At 47.2% G+C, this 22,115-nt stretch overlaps 2 protein-coding genes across 2 annotated transcripts; both read right to left on the minus strand.

Annotated features, from left to right (window-relative positions):
* Positions 1-4,532: 4,532 nt before the first annotated feature.
* Positions 4,533-6,444, minus strand: LOC136466701 (uncharacterized). Its single transcript, XM_066465193.1, has 4 exons — positions 5,872-6,444; positions 5,462-5,799; positions 5,151-5,357; positions 4,533-5,046 (listed from the first exon to the last, which is right to left on the minus strand). The coding sequence occupies exons 1-4, from the start codon at positions 5,885-5,887 to the stop codon at positions 4,711-4,713; spliced, it is 897 nt and encodes a 298-aa protein (XP_066321290.1). The 5' UTR covers positions 5,888-6,444; the 3' UTR covers positions 4,533-4,710.
* A 142-nt stretch (positions 6,445-6,586) lies between these two features.
* Positions 6,587-10,847, minus strand: LOC136466700 (choline-phosphate cytidylyltransferase 1-like). Its single transcript, XM_066465192.1, has 8 exons — positions 10,511-10,847; positions 8,221-8,334; positions 8,044-8,139; positions 7,779-7,821; positions 7,500-7,655; positions 7,302-7,382; positions 7,095-7,196; positions 6,587-6,999 (listed from the first exon to the last, which is right to left on the minus strand). Exons 1-8 carry the CDS (start codon positions 10,741-10,743, stop codon positions 6,853-6,855), a joined length of 972 nt encoding a protein of 323 aa, XP_066321289.1. The 5' UTR covers positions 10,744-10,847; the 3' UTR covers positions 6,587-6,852.
* Between the last annotated feature and the right edge of the window lie 11,268 nt (positions 10,848-22,115).

The following is a 22,115-nucleotide window of genomic DNA, read 5'->3' on the forward strand; positions in this document are numbered from 1 at the left end:
CCTAAGTTCTCGTCTTAATATTTACAAATTGCATACTCGGTTCACTAAACTTGTAGTGAGTCTCATTCCGGTCCCAACACTTGCAGATTACACACTCAGCCCCTTAAACTTATATTTATTATACCATCCCGACCGTTCTAGGGCTCGTTTGGTTATCACGGATCTGCTCTCTAGAATAATTCCTGGCTCAATTGCTTCTCTAATTTGTATAAGCTTCCATCGTCCGGAACAATTCCTGGGGGAATCCATACTAACCGAACAGGGCCTTAGTGGGAATTTACCAACCGTTCCACCATTTCCTTGGTCCAGGTCATATGAACTGTAAACAAGTTTACGAAGTTAAGTGTAAAATTTGCAAGTGCGAGAAAAGAGATGAGAAACCGGATTACCGGAACAAGTTCTAAAGATGGACCGTAAAATTTACTTCTAATCTAATTGGACGAAAAGAAAACTAGAATGCCCCTACGATTAAACACACCAGAGCGCTCGAGGCAGCCAGTGCACTGCGCGCGCTGCATCATCAATGCTAGTAGAGACGTGCTCTTCCTTAATTAATCCTCCCGGTTGATTTGACCGGCTAGCGGGCGTGTCTGAGACTGAGGCGAAGGCGAAGAGACTTGGCAGGCCCCACGTGCGAGCGGGCGAGCGGCGACGACTCCGCCAAAGTCAAGAGTCATAACAGTCGCGCTACCGCTACGAGCCTACGACCCCTCTATCTATATATACTCCCTTCCTATAGGATTTAGAAGCATTTAGGATATGATTGTGCTTATTAAGGAGTGATTAATTAGGAGGTATGTTTTCGGTCTGTCTTTATTAAATATGTTTGCGGGTGTATTCCATATGAGAAACTTGTGCAGCTGAGATGGCTAGTGCATGGAAGCGTGCTGAGTTCAAAACTCGACGGATGCATATTTTTTTTGCTGTGGCGACCTTCTCCGGCTCCTGCGACGACCTCCTGCGACTCCGGCGCGATCTCCTTCGACTCCGGCTCGACGAGCTCGTCCAAAACTTTGCTTGTACGCTAGAACGATTTCCTTTCCTCAACTTTGCTTCTGCGCTAGAATAACTTCTAAATCCTATACGGAGGGAGTACTAGTACTCCTGTATATCCAAAATATTAACACCTTAAACAAACCCTTTGTAATCTGGATAGTCGTGGATTACGCATGCAATGCAATATATGCACACAGATCGGGGTCAGGTCGCTGCGCCCTTTTAACTTGTCCATTTCTTTCTTTGTTTCTTTCGTTCTTACGGTGTCTTGTGCTGCTGATGATCAGATGACGCCGGCCTTTTAATTCTTGGTTATCTTATCTCCTGTCCTGTCATGTGTGATCCGCCAACGAGGAGGTCAAAGCTTTCACACGCGGGGAGAGGGAGCAGCTGGTAGCCAGAGTGATTAGCGCCGTGTTTACTTTGTAAATAAACCTAGTAGTGCCATTTTAAAAACAAAAAGGAGAACAGGACGCAGATCAATAACCAGCGTAGCACGAGTAGAGTAGTCTCAGCTTGCTTGTGGACGGAGGAGTCTGGCGTGTGCGTGTCGTACGTGTTGCCTTTGCCTTTGCCTCCCCTACAACTGCCATGTCTCCGACGAAAGAGACCGGCCGCCCGATGCGCGGGTCGTCGTTGCAGTAAAAACCACCGATCCAGGACACTCTTGATGCAGAAACCGCTATAATTTTTATGTACATTAATTATACTGCTATGTAAGTATTTTACTGATATGGCAAGATAGTTATTGAAGAGAAAGAGCAAAAATCATAGAAACCAGGTCTAAATTAGAAATCATATCTACACGAGAACCAAGACATGAAGAGATCTGATTGAGAGAGAATGTATGTAATTGGATAAAAAATTGTTATATAGAAACTATATATTGGAATCATGGTTTTTATATGTAGTGTCTATAGAAATTAATAGATATAGAAACTACATGTAGCTTGTAGCATTGCCCGGCAAGTAGGGATTTGTACTTTGTAGTAAACACGTGTGTATGTACAACTCACTGTGGATGCACGCAAACGGCCGGTGGTAACTTTTTTTTTTGTTTTATTAGATAAAAAAAGGTGACCAGCGGTTAATTAAGGGCGCGTTTGGCTCGGCTCTTCCGGGCTCCAGCTCCTTCATGCAGCGACTGTGCAACCCTGTAGATCACTGTAGCGGCTAAAAAAATAGCTCCGGCTCATATACAAATAAATGTGGGTTGAGAAGGAACTGCTAGAGCTACGTTTGTAGTGCTCCGCCGGCTCCGCCACAGTACCCGCACAATGGTAGAGCCGGAGCCGGCGCGAGCTCCACCAAACGCGCCCTAATTACCAGTGGGTTGTTTTGGACTTTTGGTCACTCCCATGTTGGAGTAATTTTAACCACTGGATTTGGAGTATTTGCTCACTCATCTGAGACCGGATCACCCGGATCCAGCTACTTTACTGTAATCGCTCGCTGCGATCGAGAATCGAAGCTCGTCTCTTTCTGTGATGACTCTTTCCACGCAGTTAAACAGGTCAAAAAGGCTGCGTCAGGTCCAAGCTAAAGCTCACCACAGCCTAGCTATTGAATGGTCTACCACACACACACATGGTTAAAAAGAAAATAACAACGTTGAACTGGATCAAAGGGGCTCAAAGACTCAAAGTGACATGACGCTATACATATACAGGATCGAGCACAGCTAGCTATCGCAAATCACAAATCAAAACGGCTGTGGCACGGCATTTTCTCTTTCACAGTACTTTTAGAGTGTGTCAAACCTGTCGTACTCTAACTAATCACTGTCATTTCTTTTCAGAACCAAATAAAGCTTCTAATACGAACTCCAACAGAATAGCTCATCATCCTGTGAGTACTTAATGATGATACATGTGGATAGCTAGTTATAATTTTAATGGTTATTTTGGGCTATCTTTAATAACAATTGTAAAGCTTGTTACCTTATACGTATGCAAATAAATTACAGGGTAATAACCTGATTGTTTTATATAATTGCAGAGATGGGTACTTTCAAAGTAAAATTAGAACAAATGCCTATTTGTTGCCAACAATGGTTCAGGCTCCAAAATTTATGGTACGATGTTTTGCTTTTCTACTACTGTTTCTCTATTTATCTAACGTGTCAACAATGCTTGGGGCACGGGTCACGTGGTTGCACACATGAGCGAACCTTTTATTGACAAATGCTCTAAATATATGCTGAAGCTACAATCAGGCGCCTCGCCCCTGTACACATGAACCTAGCACCTAGCGACTAGCGTGACGCAATTTCGCTGCTGCGTTAACACTGCAAGCACCACGACATCTTCTTCCTGGCACGCCGCCTTCAATATGGGCGGTCTAACTCCACTCGCCGCCGCGCGCCACACAATGAGGTGAAGGGGGCAAAACGGCGGCGCGGGATGAAGCTGCAGCGGGAGCACTGTTCGACAGTACGCGGAGAGATGTGGCAAAGAAAGGGGGTGACCTCTGCGTTCGGCGGCGAGCTCTTCCAGGGCGGACGAAGAGGAGGAAGCGGAGGCGACGGTGGCGGCGGCGGAGGCTCGCCTGGAGAGGCGGGCCCTGACGAGCGCGGGCACCGACGCCGGCGCCGTGCCGCCGCAAGCGCGAAGGCGCAGCATCGTCGCGTGCTTGAGTTTTCGCGGCCCAGTGCCTGCAGCCTTGCAGGCTGGGATATCTGCCCGACTGCCCCCGCGGCGATTGGTGGGCCCTTTCCTTGGCCGCGCCGCAGGCCGCAGCGGTCTCTTCAAAATTTGGATGGTTTTCCAACTTGCAGCTCTCTTTTACCCTCGTACCTACTTAGGTGTAATTCTGCTTCACAAGCTCTATCGTAAAATAGTTTTTTTAAAAAAAATAGAGTTTGTGGGGCACCTCTATAGGTGCTCTCACAACTCTACCATTTTTCTTCGAACAGAATGGGCGTAGCTAAAACGTGGAGCGGAACTGAAAAATATGGAGCGGAGCAGTCCCAAACATCTTCATATATAAACAAAATTTAATCATTTAAGTTTTTGAAACAATCTGAAAAAATCCTCTTGATTTGAATTTTTCAAAGTTTGAAGTCAACTTTTTTTATTTTATGGATATAACCTTTTTTTCCCTTTGCATTCTCCAGGATGCTGCAAAATGGAGTGAATATCGCTCGTAGCTTTTGTAATTAGAACTGAAAAAAAGATCAACGGATTGGAACCGAAAAAATTGGTAGATCGATTTCAGCGAAGCACACAATTTCCAGCGAAATTCTTTTGGCCCGTTTGGGGCAAATTTACGAAATTTGTCCTGGAGACTTTGCATGAAAATCGACGGACAATGTCATCTTTCCTCATTATATTCGGTTATTCACACGTTAAATCCCTCACTCCTTTTTTCTTTTTGATAAGGTCCCTCAATTCCACAATTGAGGCAAGGGTAGCAGGCACAGGACGACATCGGGCATTCCGTTCCGCCGTCATGCAGGTTGTTCGGCCGGTCAGCTTGTGCTGGCTGGCTGGCCTTTTTTTTTTTTAAGCCGGAGCCGTGTTTTTTTCTCAATAAATTCCAGTATGAACAGTATTTCCAGCTACTACAATAGAAATTTAATGTCAGCCGAACAATCCAATGACAGCAGGAATGGCGATCGATCCATGCCTCAGGCTCTCAGGCAAGTGAGGTCGGACATCCAGATGCTCCAATGGTCCCTTCCTTGCTAGGAGTTCAGGACTCGGTCATGCCGTGTCACCTGGCCGTGACAGGCTGATCCGCGCATTCCTCCCTGTGACTGTGACCCCCGACGAGCCACTCCCGCGCGGCGACGAGGTCCGGGAGCACGGGCGCGCCGGACCTCCGCCAGCTCTCCGCCTCGGCGGTCCGGAACCGGTCCAGCAGCAGCGCGTGCATCCCGAGGCTCCGCGCGGGGGCGTAGTCCTTGCGCAGGCTGTCGCCGATGTGGAGCGCCTCCCCAGGCGCCACGCCCCCGCCGGGCGCCTGCCGCAGCGCCGCCTCGTAGATCCTCGGGTCGGGCTTCTCCACGCCGACGACGCCCGAGAACACCCCGAAGTCCCACTCCGACCCCTTGGGTTTGGAATTTGGAAACACGCCGTCGGTCATTGTCAGTGCAGCTGCTCGTCGTCGGTGCAAGGATGAATGGATGGCGGCAGTGCTGGAGGGAGGCTGACCTGGTTGAGCCCCAGCGCCGGCAGAACGACGTCCCTGTACCGGTGCTCGGCGTTGCTGACGATGCCGACGACGAGGCCCTCCTCCCGCAGCCACCTGAGGAACCGCTGCGCGTCCGGGAACACCGCGTACGGCGCGGCGGAGCCGAACGTGGAGTAGATCCGCCGGAATATCCTCTCGAACGTCTCGTCGTCGTAGTTGTAGCCGGCCTGCATGCCACGGCGCGCCTCATACCAAATTGGATGCTCGATGGAATGCAGATCGATCGGTGGTGAGACGTGAGAGTGAGGCTGAGATGTTACAAGCTGCTTACCCTGACGAAGGAGTCCCTGACGCACGTCTTCCACCACTCGGCGGCGGGCATGGAGGCGGCGTGGCCGAAGCACGGGTGCCTCCTGCTCATGTCGGCGTAGGCGAGCTTGAAGCCCTCGTGCACGCGCCCGTAGTCCGGGCACGGCATCCCGGCGGACTTGGCCGCCATGCAGTAGTAGTCGCCGAGCTGGCCCCTGTAGGCGATCAGGGTGCCCGTCACGTCCACGGTCACCAGCCGCAGCCTCGACAGGAGCGACGACATGCTTGGTGGTCTACTGCCCCGGCCCCTCTTCCTCTCTGTCACCACCGATCTTTGCTTCAGCGGCCTGCAGCTGGAATCTGCTCGTTCACCATCAACTCATCGTCAAGAAATCATAAAGCCATTGCTAAACGGAAGGAATGCCGCCGTACCTATCAGGAGCAACATTTATCTGGTGGGGAAAGTAGAGCAAAATCATGTGTGTGAATATATATATACTCCTGTTTGTAGCTCTTGGCTCAAGCTGTCCTGAGCCACAGGGCAAAACGGGAGCAAGAAACAAGCTACCGCTACCTCTTGGATAAACTGAAGCAACCACGTATCCTCTGTATCAATTTCGAGCAAGTGATGTATCTGGGGAAGGAAGAGCAAACTTGTTCAAGCAGTCCAAGCAAGGATATATTTAATTAATTAGAAAGCTAAAATCATTCCTTGCTCAAGAGAAAAAGCAAGTCAAGTCTTAAAGTATCCATGAACCCTTGCTCGACAAGAAAAAGAAAATGAAGGCAACAGAGCAATTAGGATGGAGTTTGGCAACGGGCCAATTACACCTTATATTAACCCGAAACAACACCTGTCATGCTGACTTTGCAAGAACCCAAAACAAGGGGCACCGGAAATCGAAGATGCCAGCAGCCCAGCATTTCCCTTTCCGGGCTGAGAGTTCAAGGCACCGGTGTCCCATGACCATGGAAGGTACCAAGGAATCCAAGACGCTTTTGTTTGTCCAACACTCCAACACAAACAAAATTCCAAATATTCCTCGTGTTGGAAACGACTGTGAATTCTGTTCTCGGCGACCTGGATGGCGACCTTGTGAGACGATGAATGCATTCATACATGTCAGGGGAAGGAAAACAGACGACATTTCAGCAATTTAACCACCTCGACTTCAACTTTATAGCCGTACCCGTATGTTCTAACCCAAATGTAACAATCGAAATCTGTATCGTTGGCTGCAAAAGCCTTTCCACAGCTTTTACAACCTTGCGTTGCCTGAACAATCACCAAGAGCAGCTACAAGTATGGCAACCTGACCTACCTTTGACCATATAAAGACCACCAACCAGAGAGGGGCGACTGACTGACAAGACAATTTGCAACTACTAAAACCTTGTATATGTACAGAGGTGCTATTCCTTGACGTCTTCAAAGACTTCGTCCTCGTCGTCTCCGTTGGCTTCATCAGAATCGTAGCTGTCGTACTGTAGGAGGCTGCTAAAGTCGCTGGATTGTGCCTTTATGAGCCTCTCCTGGATCCTCTCCTTGATGGCTGTCCCCTGAGGGAGTTTTGGAAACAAGAATAGACGAATGAGCAGTGGATTCCTAAATAAAGCATACGCTCTATGCTAAGGGTGGTTAGAGGGTAACTCACCATTGAGTGGCACCCTTCCTCAAACTTCTCTAAGAAACCAGCCACCCAGCGGTCTGCATTTTCCACCCACTCTTCCTGGAGCAGCTTTGCAACCAGGTTCCACTGTAAATGAACAGGAGTATTTCAGAAGGCTAATCAACAAAAGAGCACCTTCCCAGTTAAAATCGTATGATGGCGGTAAATAAACAGGATGGTAGATGCAAATACCTTCTCCCCTACTTTTTCTTGGTGCTGTTTCACTTTGTCACGCAGGTTTTTAAGTCCCATGTTAACTCGCAGACGTTTTTCCTGTTAAGACATATAAGGGTCAGTTGGACAAGCACAACAAAAACGATACTACCAGACTAATATCAAACAATGCAATTATTGGATATTTGGGTATAGCTTTGGGTTTGTATCACATACCTTGACATAACTAACACCAAGATCTTTTCTAGTGTAGCCCCTGGCCAGATTCCGCATAACATACTCATTATAATCTTTAACAATCCGCATTATAACATCCGATGTTGATATCCCATCAGTGCGCTGAGTCTCCTTAAACTTACCAAGTTTTTTTACCTGATAAAGTAGCACTGCCATTAGTTATTGTCACAAAACCACAGACCAAAAATATTATTTAATTGACACTGTTAGTATCAAGATTATAAATTTATTTCTTAATCTGGAGCTTAAACAACTCACATGTTCATAAACATCTTTACCAGCTCCACTAGCATCAGCATACCTGTCTTGGTTCAAATAGGAAAAATAGGGTACATATTAACCAAATAGACTTAGATTTCAAACCCAGCATCTAGTAGACCAAAGCCTTTGAATATAATATGAACTCTAAAATGGTGAAAAATGCATTGCAATAATGATGGTCATATGTATCATCTCAAGCAGTTCCTTGGAAATATTTACTGCATAATGAAGCCATCAAGTCTTTTTTAGAACGAGTGCTTACGGCAGAGAATCATGAGCAACAAAATCAATGTTATGCTTATCCAAGAACTCTTCTGTCACCACCCATGGAGCATCTGGAATGACTTCATCAACCCACCTGGAAATGCAGAATAATATATAAGGTACAATTATGGCACTAATAAAACATAACTATAAAAAAGCATGAGAGAGCGGTTACTTGCAATGACGAAGTGACTCATATCGCTCATCCTCAGTCATTACAGTTCTTCCTTTGAATTTGTGTGTCAACTCATCATTGCAGCATCCAACAAGAAGATATGTGTTTGGAAACCTGCAGATTTGAAAGTACTTATTCAGCCTGCTCATATTACAAGAGCTACAGGAGAGAATGTTTTAATAGTGCTTAAGCACAGATGTTAACAAGGCCAATGGCAGTTCAAAGTTATATGCACAGCACCAATGTGAACAAGGCAAACGGCAGTTAAAAGTTATATGCACAGCACAGATGTTAACAAGGCCAATGGCAGTTCAAAGTTAGATGCACTCATTTCACTAAATAAGAACAAAAAAAGGGCTGTTTCATGTTACACTAGATTAAGGTAATACTGTCACTACGAAGTAACCTTTAAAGACCTAAATAACGCTTCACACTTAAGAAACTGATAAAGGCCAGTAGGCCACATGGCTGCTTATGAAAGGTACTGCAGGAACCCGAATGGATTTGTTTGTTCCTCTCCCTGCACACCACAAGTACCTAAAGTTCTGATACATGGATAAATTTGAGGAAAAGATTGAATGTAATAAAGATAACATAATTGCAAGAGTAACTTTGCCAGATTGAATCTTTTTGCAGAAAACGGAATTAATTACCAGAATTATTCCACTGCAGGTGACTGATTTTTCACTTGTGCATCAGTCACCCGCCCACGCACGCCAGCACGCCCCCAACTCGCGTGCCCGCCCGCCCGCAAGCGTCTTCTACCTCCCTCCCTCCCTCCCTCCCTCTCTCTCTCCCCGGCGCCCAGCGAGATCCTCGGCGGCGAGCCCCAGCGAACTCCTCCTCGTGCCCCACCCGTGCCATGGACGGCGACTTCAGGCGGATCCGGCGGTGGCCACGGCGGATCTAGCGAGGTACGCCCTCCTCCTCTTCCTCCTCCTCCTCCCGCGTTAGGGTTCCAGCGAGCTTCTCCCTTCTTCCCAAACTCTGGCGGCCTTAGAAGGAAAGGGTGTTGGGGTAGGAAGGCCGACCAGGCGGTGGGGAGACCGGCGGGCGGTTTAGGGACCCTGGCAGTGGAGGCGGCCGAGCCAGGTCGGGACGGGGGAGCTCCTGCGAGGACTATGGCGCAGCTCCGGCGAAGCCCTAGTGCGCCGCAGCGGGGCGGTGGGTGGCGGCGGGGGCGAGGACGAGGACGAGAGTGCGGCCGCCAGCGAGGAAGAAGAGGATCAGGCGGGTCGGGAGGTTGAAGACGACAGCTGCGCGTTGGATTAGGATCCATAGGCTCTCACGGTCGCCTGATGGATATGATATGCAATGTTTCAGGCACAGCAGACACACCCATTAATTACGCATGCTACTATAGTTACTCTTACTCAAATTCATATGGACCCACTATGGTAGGTATAGCCAAATAGGGAATGTGGAATTCATCAGAAACCACAAATCGATTCAGACAGACTGGCAAATTTCGATAGAACAGACTCATTTCACTACATCATGAATGAGTGCTACTGATATCTCAAAGAATAAAAACCAGGAAGCGGACTCCATTCTGCTGCCCATCTCAATAATTAGAAGATGTTCAAGCATCCTAGCTACAAAACAATGCATGGCAATTTTTACCCAAGCAAGCTAGCCCCTGAGTGAAAAAAGTTCAATTACCCAAGCACTCTGAACTCTGAAGCAACACAACAGGCTAAAGGGAAGTGTATGAATGATTCCGAATCGGACTGCACTAAGGACTAAGAAGGAAATAGATGCTTTAAGACTAAACGATCCAGTCGTATCACATCAGGTAGGAGTATAAGATACTAAGAATGGACCTGCAATTCTCACCAAACAACCCATCCAATTGCCCAAAAAGGATACCTAAAGCAATATTGCACATCAAGCAGCCAACTAAGCCGCAAACAACACTAAATCGGATTTCAATCAACTCACGGCAATATTTACACAAATGGGCATCGCTCGTGGTAATTTACTATTTTACTCACAGAAAGCCATTCCGGAACTGCTAAACGCGTGGGACAATTCATCACAAAATTGCCACAAAGAGAAGAAGGGGAAGTAACAACAACTCAACGCCAATCTCGCACAGAACCGTCTAATGAAGCGCGATCTAGACGCCACCGCAAGCGCTGCTAAAGCAGCGACCATTGCACGCTAGCACGCAACGGCGCCCGGCCCCACACCAGCGCGATAGGCAGATCGAGAGGTAGTTCAATTCGACCAGAGACGGCAGGCCCAATAGACGGAGGACGAGGCAGAGGATGGGGGGCGGTGTTCTCACAGCTTCTTGGCCTGCTCGAGCGACTTGGCGTGGCCGAAGTGGAAGAGGTCGTAGATGCCGTCGGCGTAGACCCGGATCGGCCTGTCCGTGGGCACGTCCCCCTCGCCGGTACCTTTGGTGGCGGCGCGGTCGACTTCGGCGACGTCCCCCTCGGCCTCCTTCCAGTCCTCCTCCTCCTCCTGCGAGGACTCCGGCCTCGCCCGCGCCGCCTCGGCCTTCGCGTCGTCGGCCATGTGAGGGAGGGGGAAAGGAAGGGGGACGTGGAGGGGGTCGAGAAGCTTCGGAAAGGGAAAGGGAAGGGGAGCGTGCCGGACTTGAGAGCCTCCACCAAGCTGAAGGAAACGGCTGGAGGTGGTACCGTGGTACATGCAGGTTTCGGGCTCGATCGACTGTGTCACTGTGAGGTGGGTCCGGAGGTGACGCTGCGGGCTCGGATGTGCCCTTTGGGCCCAGGTGAGGCCCTTGTCGTCGGTAGTGTCGTTTTTTTTCCCCCTTGCGAGGTCGTCAGATCACGAGTTCGCGATCATTGTGTAAGCCGTATTTTTTCGACCAACCAAAAATATTTTTCTCTTACAATAAATTAGTCAATAGTACTTTTCAGTCATGACTTGTCAGTCAAGCGAACACATCACGGTGCACCATGATGGTGCGAGGACATCATACATGTGCATCACAAGTAATCTATTGAAAAATAATGGTCCTGGGGGATTGCTTTTATCATAAATGTAATCGGCTACCCAGCCATGTGAACAATTTTATATAACACACGTAAAGATGCAAACATGTGTAACGGTAATACATGATGGGTTATGTTACATTTTAGCCAACCAAATAGCTCGATAGATAAAAACTTACAACTACATGGACAGTCCTTAAGCTACTACATAATTTTCACCTAAGTCCCCATACTATGAAGGGTTTCTACAATTTCTTAAATTAACGGCTTTGATGCACCTAGATGTGATAGCAGACTCTTCGTTGCATAGTTGATTTGGCATGTGGTTTAACTATATAAAGAAAAACTTCAGCAATCGATCATGCCTATCATATACTATGTTATATGAAAGCATCTAGGCCCTTAGTTGGATTTCGGTGATTAATGTCAATACAAAGATTACTATGACTAACGTGTGTTTTGCAGAGACAAGTAAGTTAGGTCATGGTAATGGAGATCGATTGGGCAATCGAGGTTGTCATGCCCCTACGATGGAAATCGTTTCGGTTTTCAAAGGATGGACGACAAGGTTAAGGATGACTAGTTCTAAGTGTCGATTGGAGTTGGAGAGACACTTAGAGTAGTTTAGGACTTTGTTTTTCCTTTGGCCATACTATGAAGGGGGGTATGAACGGGTAGCTTGACCTAGTTGAGTCTAGTGAGTTAGGTATGGTGCACACTTGTTAAAACTAGCTCTAGGTAGCTCCTATGAATGCCTAAGATCCTTTGGAGCAAACTTCATTCACATATGTTCGGAAGTTGGAAGTGAATGGAGGGTCAAATACTGACCGGACGCTGGCTCCGGTGCGACCGGACGCTAGCCGCAGGGTCCGGTCAGTTCATTTGACCGAGAAGATCAAGTCTGGTGTGACCGGACGCTGGGAGGTCATGTGACCGGACGCTGAGGACCAGCGTCCGGTCGACTCTAGTAAGGGTCCAGACTTGGAAAAGTGTGACCGGACGCGTCCGGTCAGTGTGACCGGACCCTGAGTATCCAGCGTCCAGTCGTTTACAGTAAGCATCCAAGAGCGACCGGACGCGTCCGGTCGGTACTGACCGGACCCTGACAGCGTCCGGTCATCACTTGAATGCTGGTTCGCGGGTTGAACTGACCGGAGCGTCCGGTCATTATGACCGGAGCGTCCGGTCACCCCGCAGAAGCTCATAACGGTTAGTTTTTCAGACTGGCTTATAAATAGAAGCTCCACTCGTGAGTGGAGTATCCTTTGCTCATTCCAACAGCTGAGAAACACGTTTGTGAGTGCCAAGAAGAGCAAGATCCTAGTGAGGTGTTTGTGATTTGAGAATCCAAGAGAGTAGCCTCACTAGCAAATCAAGAGTAGCAAAGTGTGCATCCATCTTCTCATTAGGCTTCGCGTGGTCAAGTGAGAGTTCGTGCTTGTTACTCTTGGTGATCGCCATCACCTAGACGGCTTGGTGGTGATTGGGAGTTTGGTGTTCACCCGGCAGAGCTTGTGGGTGACCCAACTCAAGTTGTGAGCGGCTTTGGGTGATTCGCCGCGACGGAGTGTCGAAGAATCAACCCATAGAGAGCACTTGATCCTTGCGCGGATCAAGGGGGAGCTACACCCTTGCGTGGGTGCTCCAACAAGGACTAGTGGGGAGTGGCGACTCTCCGATACCTCGGCAAAACATCGCCGCGTTCCTTTCTCTCTCTACTTACTTTGAGCACTTACTTTGAGTATTTACTTTGAGCAATTCAATACTTGTTTTACATCCATAGAATTGCTTGCTAGAGTAAGTTTGGAACATATGTTGAGAGGTTGTTGTGCATTAGTTTGATATAAACACTTTTCTAGGCACAAGGGGTTAATTGGGCTATCCGTAGGATTTGATTATTGCAAGAGAATTTAGAATTAGCCCAATTCACCCCCCCTCTTGGGCATCTTGATCCTTTCAATTGGTATCAGAGCCTCGTGCTCATGTTTTTAAGCTTAATCGCTTAGAGCAAGATGTCTCACAGGGATGGATCTCCTCCTATCTTTGAGGGAGATGATTTTCCATATTGGAAAATCCGCATGGAGGCATACTTAGAAGCTCTAGATGTTGGAATTCTTAGAGCCGCCTCTCAAGGGTTCCCCACACCTAGGAATGCCGCACAACTTCAAGGCGATGAAGTGAATTATGAGAAATGGAATGCAAAGGCTCGCAACACCATTTTTAGAGGCCTTTGCAAAGAGGTGTTCAATCGTGTAAGGAACCACAAAGACGCCCATGCTCTATGGTCGGACGTTTGTGCGCTCCATGAGGGAACCAAGAGTGAGCGTGAGGAACGCTATCATCTTGTGATTAAAAAGCTAAATTCTTTTGAGATGTTTCCCAAAGAAAGTGCTAATGAGATGTATTCTCGATTAAATGTTCTTGTAGAGAAAGTCAATGGGCTTGGACTTACTCAAATGTCATCATCCGATGTTGTAAGAAAAATCTTGAGTGTCCTCCCCATTGATAAATATGGGCACATTGTGACCGTGCTACATCAAGGTGATCTTTCCACCGCTACACCGACATAAATCTTGGGAAAGATCAATGCGCATAAGATGTACATGCACATCACACCACAAGATGGTTCATCCTCTACAAAGAAGAAAGAGAAGGACCTAGCATTCAAAGCTAGCCAAGACAAGGGCAAAGCAAAACTTGAGTATGAGAGCTCAAGTGATGAAGATGATGAAGAAAGCCTTGCCCTCATGGTGAAGAAGACCACCAAGATGCTAAAAAGGCTAAACAAGAGTGGCATCAAGTTTGATGGCAAGAAGAAGAAGTTCTTCACTAGCTCAAGAAGAAAGCCAATCTCCGAGATGTATTGCTACAATTGTGGCGAACTTGGTCACTTAGCTCATCAATGCACAAAGCCCAAGAAAGACAAGTTCAAGAACAAGGGCAAGAAAGATGATTCAAGTGATGAAGATGAAAAGAAAAAGAACAAGCCATACAAGAAGAGATATGGCAAAAAGAGGGACTTCTACAAGAAGAAGAAGAGTGGCAAGGCCTACATTGTCGGTGATTGGCTCACGGATATTGATTCATCAAGTGGATCATCCGATGATGATAGTGACGATGAAAAGGTGGCCACCATTGCTATTGATCTTGCATCTTCACCGCTACCATCGCCATCATCCTCTACACACCTATGCCTTATGGCCAAAGGTGAACGCAAGGTAACTAAGAGTGATGATAGTAGTGATGATGAACATGCTAGTGATGATGATAGTGATAGCGATGATGATGACTCACCCACTTATGATGATCTTGTCAAAATACTTAGAAAATATACTAAGATCATTAGAAAGAGTAGAGCTACAAATGAAAAACTTGATGCTAAAAATGACTCACTCTTAGCTAAATGTGACACATTAGAAAAGGCTAATGATGAGCTCAAAGAAACAAATGATTCTATATCATCCAAACTCAAGGAGCTCAAATCTTCTAAGAAAGAGCTTAAAGATAAAAATGATAAACTTGAGTGGGTGCACAATGAGCTTATCACTAGTCACAATAAGCTAAAAGATGAATATGCAACTCTAAAGATCAATTATGATACCCTTATTATTGCACAAGAATTCTTACCAAATGAGCCACATGATGCTACTAACCATGTTGTTAAGATTGATATAGCTACCTCATGTGATGATTTAATTGATGAAAGCATTGAGCATGGATCTAGTAGCAAGGGCAAGCAAGTGGTTGAGTGCAATGACTATGATGAGTATGTCAAGCTCAAGAGTAACAATGAGAAGATCATGAAAGATCTTGAAGAAATGAAAAGTCATAACACCATTGTGCTAGAAACTCTTGATCATGACAAAGAGGTGATCCTTGAAAATGAGAAGTTAAAAGAAGAAGTCAAGAAACTCAAGGAGGAGAAGAACAATGATCTTCTCAAGGAAGAGAACAAGAAGCTCAAGATGGAGAAAGAGCATCTCAAGGTGGGATTGAGTAAGTTTGCTAGGGGCAAGCATCTCCAAAGTGAGCTACTCATGAGTACCGTCATGAAGATGGATAGAAGTGGCTTGGATATATGGCAAGTGTAGAGAAGAAGAAGGCTCAAGCTCAACACCAACAATCAAAGCCAAAGCCAAAGCCAAAGAGATGTTTTGAATGTGGACAAGAAGGCCACTTTGCTCATGAGTGTCAAACTCCACCGCCACAACCCTTGCCCAAGCATGCTAGACCCTTTGCTTTCAATGCTCACTACATGCTTAGAAAAGATTCGAGTGGAAAGATGAAAGTCATGTTCTTGGGTCCCCCCAACAAGAGTAGGCCTAAGAAAATTTGGGTGGCTAAGTCACTTGTTGAGAAGGTGAAGGGCCCTCAACAAGCTTGGATCCCTAAAGCTTGAATCTCTTGTGTGTAGGTGAACTACAAGACCGGTGGAAGTCATTGGGTTATTGATAGTGGTTGCACTCAACATATGACCGGTGATCCTCGTATGTTCACCTCACTAGATGAAGAAGTAGATGGACAAGAGAAAATAACATTTGGAGATAATTCAAAGGGCAAGGTTAAAGGATTGGGCAAAGTGGCAATATCAAATGATCACTCCATCTCCAATGTGCTCTATGTTGCTTCATTGAGCTTCAATTTGCTATCCGTTAGGCAATTGTGTGATCTTGGCTTTCAATGCTTATTCACCGAGAAGGAGGTTGTTGTGTCCAAGGTAGATGACAATCAAGTGATATTCAATGGATTTAGATACAACAACTTATATCTAGTTGACTTCACCTCCGAAGATGCAAACTTAAAGACTTGCCTATTCACCAAAACAACACTTGGGTGGCTATGGTATAGAAGACTTGCTCATGTTGGGATAAGCTCACTCAAGAAGCTTATGAAGAATGATTTGGTGAGAGGGTTGAAGGATGTGAAGTTTGAGAAGGACAAGCTTTGTAGTGCATGTCAAGCCGGCAAGCAAGTTGCAAACACTCATCCAACCAAAGCTTTCATGTCAACCACAAGAGTGCTAGAACTCCTACACATGGATTTATTTGGACCAACAACATACAAGAGTTTGGGAGGAAATCTCTATTGTCTTGTGATTGTGGATGACTATTCAAGATATACATGGGTGTTCTTCCTTCATGACAAATCCGAAGTTGCATCTTGCTTCAAGAAGTTTGCCAAGAGAGCTCAAAATGAATTTGAAGTGAAGCTCAAGAAGATAAGAAGTGACAATGGCAAAGAGTTTGACAACACAAATATAGAAGCTTATTGTGATGAAGTTGGAATCAAACATGAAGTCTCCGCAACCTATACTCCTCAACAAAATGGTGTAGTTGAGAGGAAGAACCGGACTTTGATAACTCTTGCAAGGACAATGCTAGATGAGTACAACACCCCCGAAGCTCTATGGGCGGAAGCAATCAACACCGCATGTTATGCATCCAACCGCCTATTTCTTCAAAAGTTCCTTGTCAAGACTCCATATGAGTTGCTCAATGGGAAGAAGCCGGACGTCTCCTTCTTTAGGGTGTTTGGTTGCAAGTGCTACATCTACAAGAAGCGGCAACACCTAGGGAAGTTTCAAAGGTGTTGTGATATAGGTTTTCTTGTTGGTTACTCATTGAAGTCCAAAGCATATAGAGTATTTAATCATGCCACCGGCTTGGTTGAAGAAACATATGATGTGGAATTTGATGAATCTAACGGCTCCCAAGGAGCACATGAGAATCTTGATGATGTAGGTGATGAACCATTGAGGGAGGCTATGAAGAATATTCCGGTGGGAGACATCAAGCCAAAAGATGATAAAGATGATGTACAAGTCATCAATCAACCCTCTTCATCAAATGTACCACAAGATGGTGAAAAAGTTGGGAGAGTAGAAAATGAAGATACTCATATCTCCCATGAGCAAATGGTGGTACAAGCATAAGATGTTGATGCTCCACAACCTCCTCCTCAAGTGGTCAATAGAAGAAATACACCTCTCCTACAAGATCATCCACAAGATCTTATCATAGGGAGTCCAACAAAGGGGGTGATGACTCGATCTCAAAAACTTACTTCATTTATTGCTCATCACTCTTTTGTCTCTTGCTATGAGCCTACCAAGGTAGAAGATGCTCTTAAAGATCCAGATTGGATCAATGCCATGCATGAAGAGTTGAACAACTTCACTCGCAATAAAGTTTGGAATCTTGAAGAGCGACCAAAAGATGCAAGAGTCATTGGAACAAAGTGGGTGTTCCGCAACAAGCAAGATGATCAAGGTGTTGTTGTGAGGAACAAGGCAAGACTAGTGGCAAAGGGGTTCTCTCAAGTGGAAGGTCTAGATTTTGGAGAAACCTTTGCACCGGTTGCAAGATTAGAAGCCATCCGTATCCTTCTTGCATATGCATCACATCATGAAATGAAACTATATCAAATGGATGTGAAAAGTGCATTCTTAAATGGCTTTATTAATGAACTAGTCTATGTTGATCAACCTCCCGGGTTTGAAGACCCTAGATATCCTAATCATGTTTATAGGTTGTCCAAGGCACTATATGGGCTTAAGCAAGCCCCAAGAGCTTGGTATAAGCGCCTTCGGGACTTTCTTATTGAGAAGGGATTCACCATTGGGAAGGTCGACACCACACTATTCACCAAGAAGCTTGATGGGCATATCTTCATTTGTCAAGTGTATGTTGATGATATCATCTTTGGATCATCAAATGAAGACTCATGCAAAGAATTTTGTGAATTGATGTCTAAGGAGTTCGAGATGTCAATGATTGGTGAGCTTACATTCTTTCTTGGTTTTTAAGTCAAGCAAATGAAAGAAGGCATCTTCATCTCTCAAGAGAAATACACAAAAGATCTTCTCAAGAGATTCAAGATGGATGAATGTAAGCCAATCAAGACCCCAATGCCTACCAATGGACATCTCGACCTAGATGAGGGAGGTAACTCGGTTGATCAAACTCTCTACCGTTCCATGATTGGTAGCTTGTTATATTTAACCGCATCTAGGCCCGACATCATGTTTAGTGTGTGTATGTGTGCTAGATTTCAAGCTAGTCCTAAGAAAACTCATTTAATTGCCGTAAAAAGAATCCTTAGGTATCTTAAGCATACACCAAGCATTGGCCTTTGGTATCCTAAAGGAGCTTTATTTGAATTAATTGGCTATTCCGATTCGGACTACGCCGGATGCAAAGTTGATAGAAAGAGCACATCCGGAGGGTGCCATTTGCTTGGTAGATCACTTGTGTCTTGGTCCTCCAAGAAACAAAATAGTGTGGCTTTGTCCACCGCCGAAGCGGAATACATTGCCGCGGGTGCTTGTTGTGCACAAATATTATACATGAAACAAACTTTACTAGACTATGGAGTAGCTCTAGAGAAAGTACCTCTTTTGTGCGACAATAAAAGTGCGGTAAAACTTGCAAATAATCCGGTTCAACACTCTCGCACCAAGCATATAGATATCTGCCATCACTTTCTAAGAGATCATGTAGCTAAAAATGATATATCACTAGAAGGTGTAAGATCCGAAGATCAATTAGCGGATATCTTCACTAAACCGTTAGATGAAGCCACATTTTGTAGATTGCGGAATGAGCTCAATGTACTTGATTTTAGTAACTTCACTAAAAATTGAGCTTGTGTTGTCCCTTGCATTCATTGTAATATACAACATGTTTAATTTGTGGCAATGCATATAGGGCTTGTCTAACATGGTTAAGATAACCGCCGAAAAGCGTGTGAAGAAGCTTAACCTTGGATCAAACTTGACAAGCAACTAGATTTACTTACAAGTATTACATATGCATGAATGTTGTTTTATCGTTTTGTTCCATTTGCCCTCTTGTTGCCTATTTTCTTAAAAAGAATTATAGCCTAAGGCAAAATATTTTGAAAAATATGAAGGTTTGAGAGAGGTCACTCACATCAGTCCCAATTGGTGTTTATTTGGATCTTATTCAAGTTGGGACTTGATTGGGAACAGGTAGCGCGAAGGAATGTTGAAGGATTGCTGTAAAAGGTGCACTGGACGCTGCACCGGACGCTGCTGTCCAGCGTCCGGTCAGTTCACAGGAGGTGAACTGCTGTTGAAGGAGTGACCAGACGCTGCGTCTGTGTGTCCGGTCAAAAAGGGCTCAGCGTCCGATCGATCGGAGGATGGCAAAGTTAAACTGACCGGACCCTGCCTGCGTCCGGTCATGGACCACCGGACGCGTCCGGTCGCGATTTCAGAGGATTCGGACCTCTCTGGAATCGACCGAACGCTGGGTGGTAGCGTCCGGTCGCTACCACCGGAGCGTCCGGTCAGTAGATCTCGCGCGTCTTAAGGACTCTTTTCCCGTTTCCTTTTCTGTCACGTGTAGGGGGATTACTTAACTGACCGCAACCCCTGTCTCCCGTCGAACCCTAGCCCGAGCCGCCGCCGCATCGCCACCGTGACCTGCGCCAAAGTCGCCGCTGTCCAGCCGCGCCGCCGCAGCCTCCCGTGCCCACAGCCGAACCTCACGCCCGCGCCTCCGTACCGCTGTCCAGCCGCGCCGCCGCAGCCTCCCGTGCCCGCAGCCGAGCCTCGCGCCCTGGCCTAGCGCGCCACCAAGCCTCGTGGCTCGTCCCATGTGCCACCGCCTGCTTAGCTCCTCGCCGACCTTCTCACGCCCAAGCTCGTCGATTCACCGTTGCCAGGCTGCTCGTCTTGCCCTATCCTCCCATTGGTTGGTAAGGCGAGTTCTGCGTTTCAATCTTGATCTATACAATGGTGACCTAGATCAAATTCTAAATACATTGATTCCCCATTGCATTCAGGGCGTTTGACCTAACCCTAACCGGTTCCGAGATCCCCCACGTGACGTCTTATCTATTCTCGGATCGCTGATCGTCAGGTAGAAAGCCACTCGATTCAATTTCGCATCTACATTGCTTTCTCTATTAGGGTTTCGTATCTATTAGCAATATGGTATTTATTTGTATATCCATCTATTCTATCGTGCAGCGAGTCGGTTCCGTTGTGGTTCAATTGGCAGTTGGCAGTCAACTCGGAGCCAAGCTCGCGAGTAAGGATCGAGGCCAAGCCTCGAAAGCGACAGTTTGACAGTTGATCTTCATCAGCGACAGTTCACCATCTTGTCAGTTCAGATGGCTCGCACCAAGAATGTTGGTGGTGGTCCAGGTGATGATGATCGGAGGCCCCCGCCTCGTCAGCCAGTCGGATCCAAGGGCAAATCAACCAAGCAAGTAACATCCAAGAAGCGGAAGTACCCCGACGCAGAGACAGCCAGAGCAGCAGCTGTTGCAGAGGCCGCAGAGCGTGCCGAGAGAGGTGGCACCCGCAGGGGAATTGTCATTGCAGATCAGCCAGTTTCACCCGCAGTCAGAGCTGCGATTGAGGAGGTTGAGCATCGTCATGGTAGTCCAGCTGGGACTGCCACGTTTGCAGGACGACGGGTTGCCATTGAGGAGGGTCCGTCAGCACAGCAGCAGCCTCCACCAGCAGAGCCTCAGCTAGCCCAGGAGACTCAGGAGAGTCAGGAGACCGAGCCGGCACCTCAGCTATGCCGCTCGAGTCGTACCAGTGCTGCAGTTCCACCGAGGCCAGCTACACGGCGCAGGGGTTCACGCCCTCCGCCCAGACCACAGGGTCCGCCTCCAGTGGTTCACCTCGACTTGAGGGCCGCTACAGCCAGACAGGTTCAGCAGCTGCAGTTTGTTGAGTTTGAGGTTTGGTTCCCTCCGAGGAGGGATGAGAGAGCAGCTGAGGGGTTCTACACGCCACTGCAGGAGGATTTCTACAATGCATATCTAAACAGTGGGGCAGTGTTCAGATCACAGAGGGTCTGTCCGATAGAGTCCATTGTGGCAGCAGCCGGAGAGGGCATTCGGCAATACTTGTCATATTTGCCAGGACTGTCAGATCTGATTGGACGGACAGGGATATATGTACCTTCTTGGGTTCGTCAGTTTTATGCCTCGCTCTACATCGATCCTCATCACAGATTCATTCACTTTGCCTTCAACGGCAAAGACTATAGAGTGACGAGTAGCAGGGCCAGAGAGATACTAAGACTACAGGAGCAGCCTGTAAGGATGCATGAGGTTTGCTATGGACATCAGGAGCCTCCCAGGCATCCTCATGGAGGGTTGGTGCCCCCTACGGACTTAGTGCGCCCTTGTTTCAAGGAGCCGTTTGGTGAGGGGTCGAGCAGGAACCCCAGTGACTTGACTCCTACAACGAGGATACTAGAGGCCATCATCAGGAGGACACTGCTTCCCAGGTTGGGATACAGGGAGGGCCTGACTCGCTTACAGCTCTGGCTTCTCAATGCCATCATACAGATGACAGTGTTTGACATCTGGGACCTCCTTCTTTCAGAGATGGAGGATACTATAGCTGAGGGATTCAAGGGTCACAGGCAGCTTCCCTATGCTCACTGGATCACGTTCCTCATCCGCAGAGTTGTGATTGATAAGCCCCCTGGCATGATGGATGAGTATACAGGTGCCACTACAGAGTTCCCAGCTTACAACCTGTCACAGAGGATCAGGCACGCCACTCCTCAGGCACCCAGTCAGCCTAGCCGTCGCCCCGATGTGCCAGAGTCTGCAGCTCAGCAGGACGAGATCATCAGGGGGATTGCAGCCACTGAGGAGGTGGAGCTAGAGGCACAGCAGGAGGTGAGTGAGTACAGTGACAACTCCGACGACGACTACCAGCCTATACCTCAGATGCCTCCACGCAGACACGATGCAGAGGCCGGTAGCTCCAGTTCTGCTCCACCTGCTCCACAGACAGACCCCGCTCTCATTGCTATTCTTGAGCGGATGCAGCAGGATCAGACACGACAGGCACAAGAGACAGCTACTAACTTCGCTCAGTTTCAGGCTCGTCAGGACGAGTTTCAGCGGCAGCAGCAGCTCCTTCAGCACCAG

Source organism: Miscanthus floridulus, chromosome 7, assembly GCF_019320115.1.
Source record: "Miscanthus floridulus cultivar M001 chromosome 7, ASM1932011v1, whole genome shotgun sequence".
NCBI lineage: Eukaryota > Viridiplantae > Streptophyta > Magnoliopsida > Poales > Poaceae > Miscanthus > Miscanthus floridulus.

Coding starts and splice junctions, on each gene's coding strand:
- LOC136466701 (XM_066465193.1), bottom strand. Junction 5,358..5,461: donor TCAGGGACTCCTTCGTCAGG/GTAAGCAGCTTG, acceptor CGTGGCATGCAG/GCCGGCTACAACTACGACGA. Junction 5,047..5,150: donor CGGCGCTGGGGCTCAACCAG/GTCAGCCTCCCT, acceptor TCCAAACCCAAG/GGGTCGGAGTGGGACTTCGG.
- LOC136466700 (XM_066465192.1), bottom strand. CDS start 10,743: ATGGCCGACGACGCGAAGGCCGAGGCGGCGCGGGCGAGGCCGGAGTCC. Junction 8,140..8,220: donor GAGTCACTTCGTCATTGCAA/GTAACCGCTCTC, acceptor CTGCATTTCCAG/GTGGGTTGATGAAGTCATTC. Junction 7,383..7,499: donor TTGGTGTTAGTTATGTCAAG/GTATGTGATACA, acceptor ATGTCTTAACAG/GAAAAACGTCTGCGAGTTAA.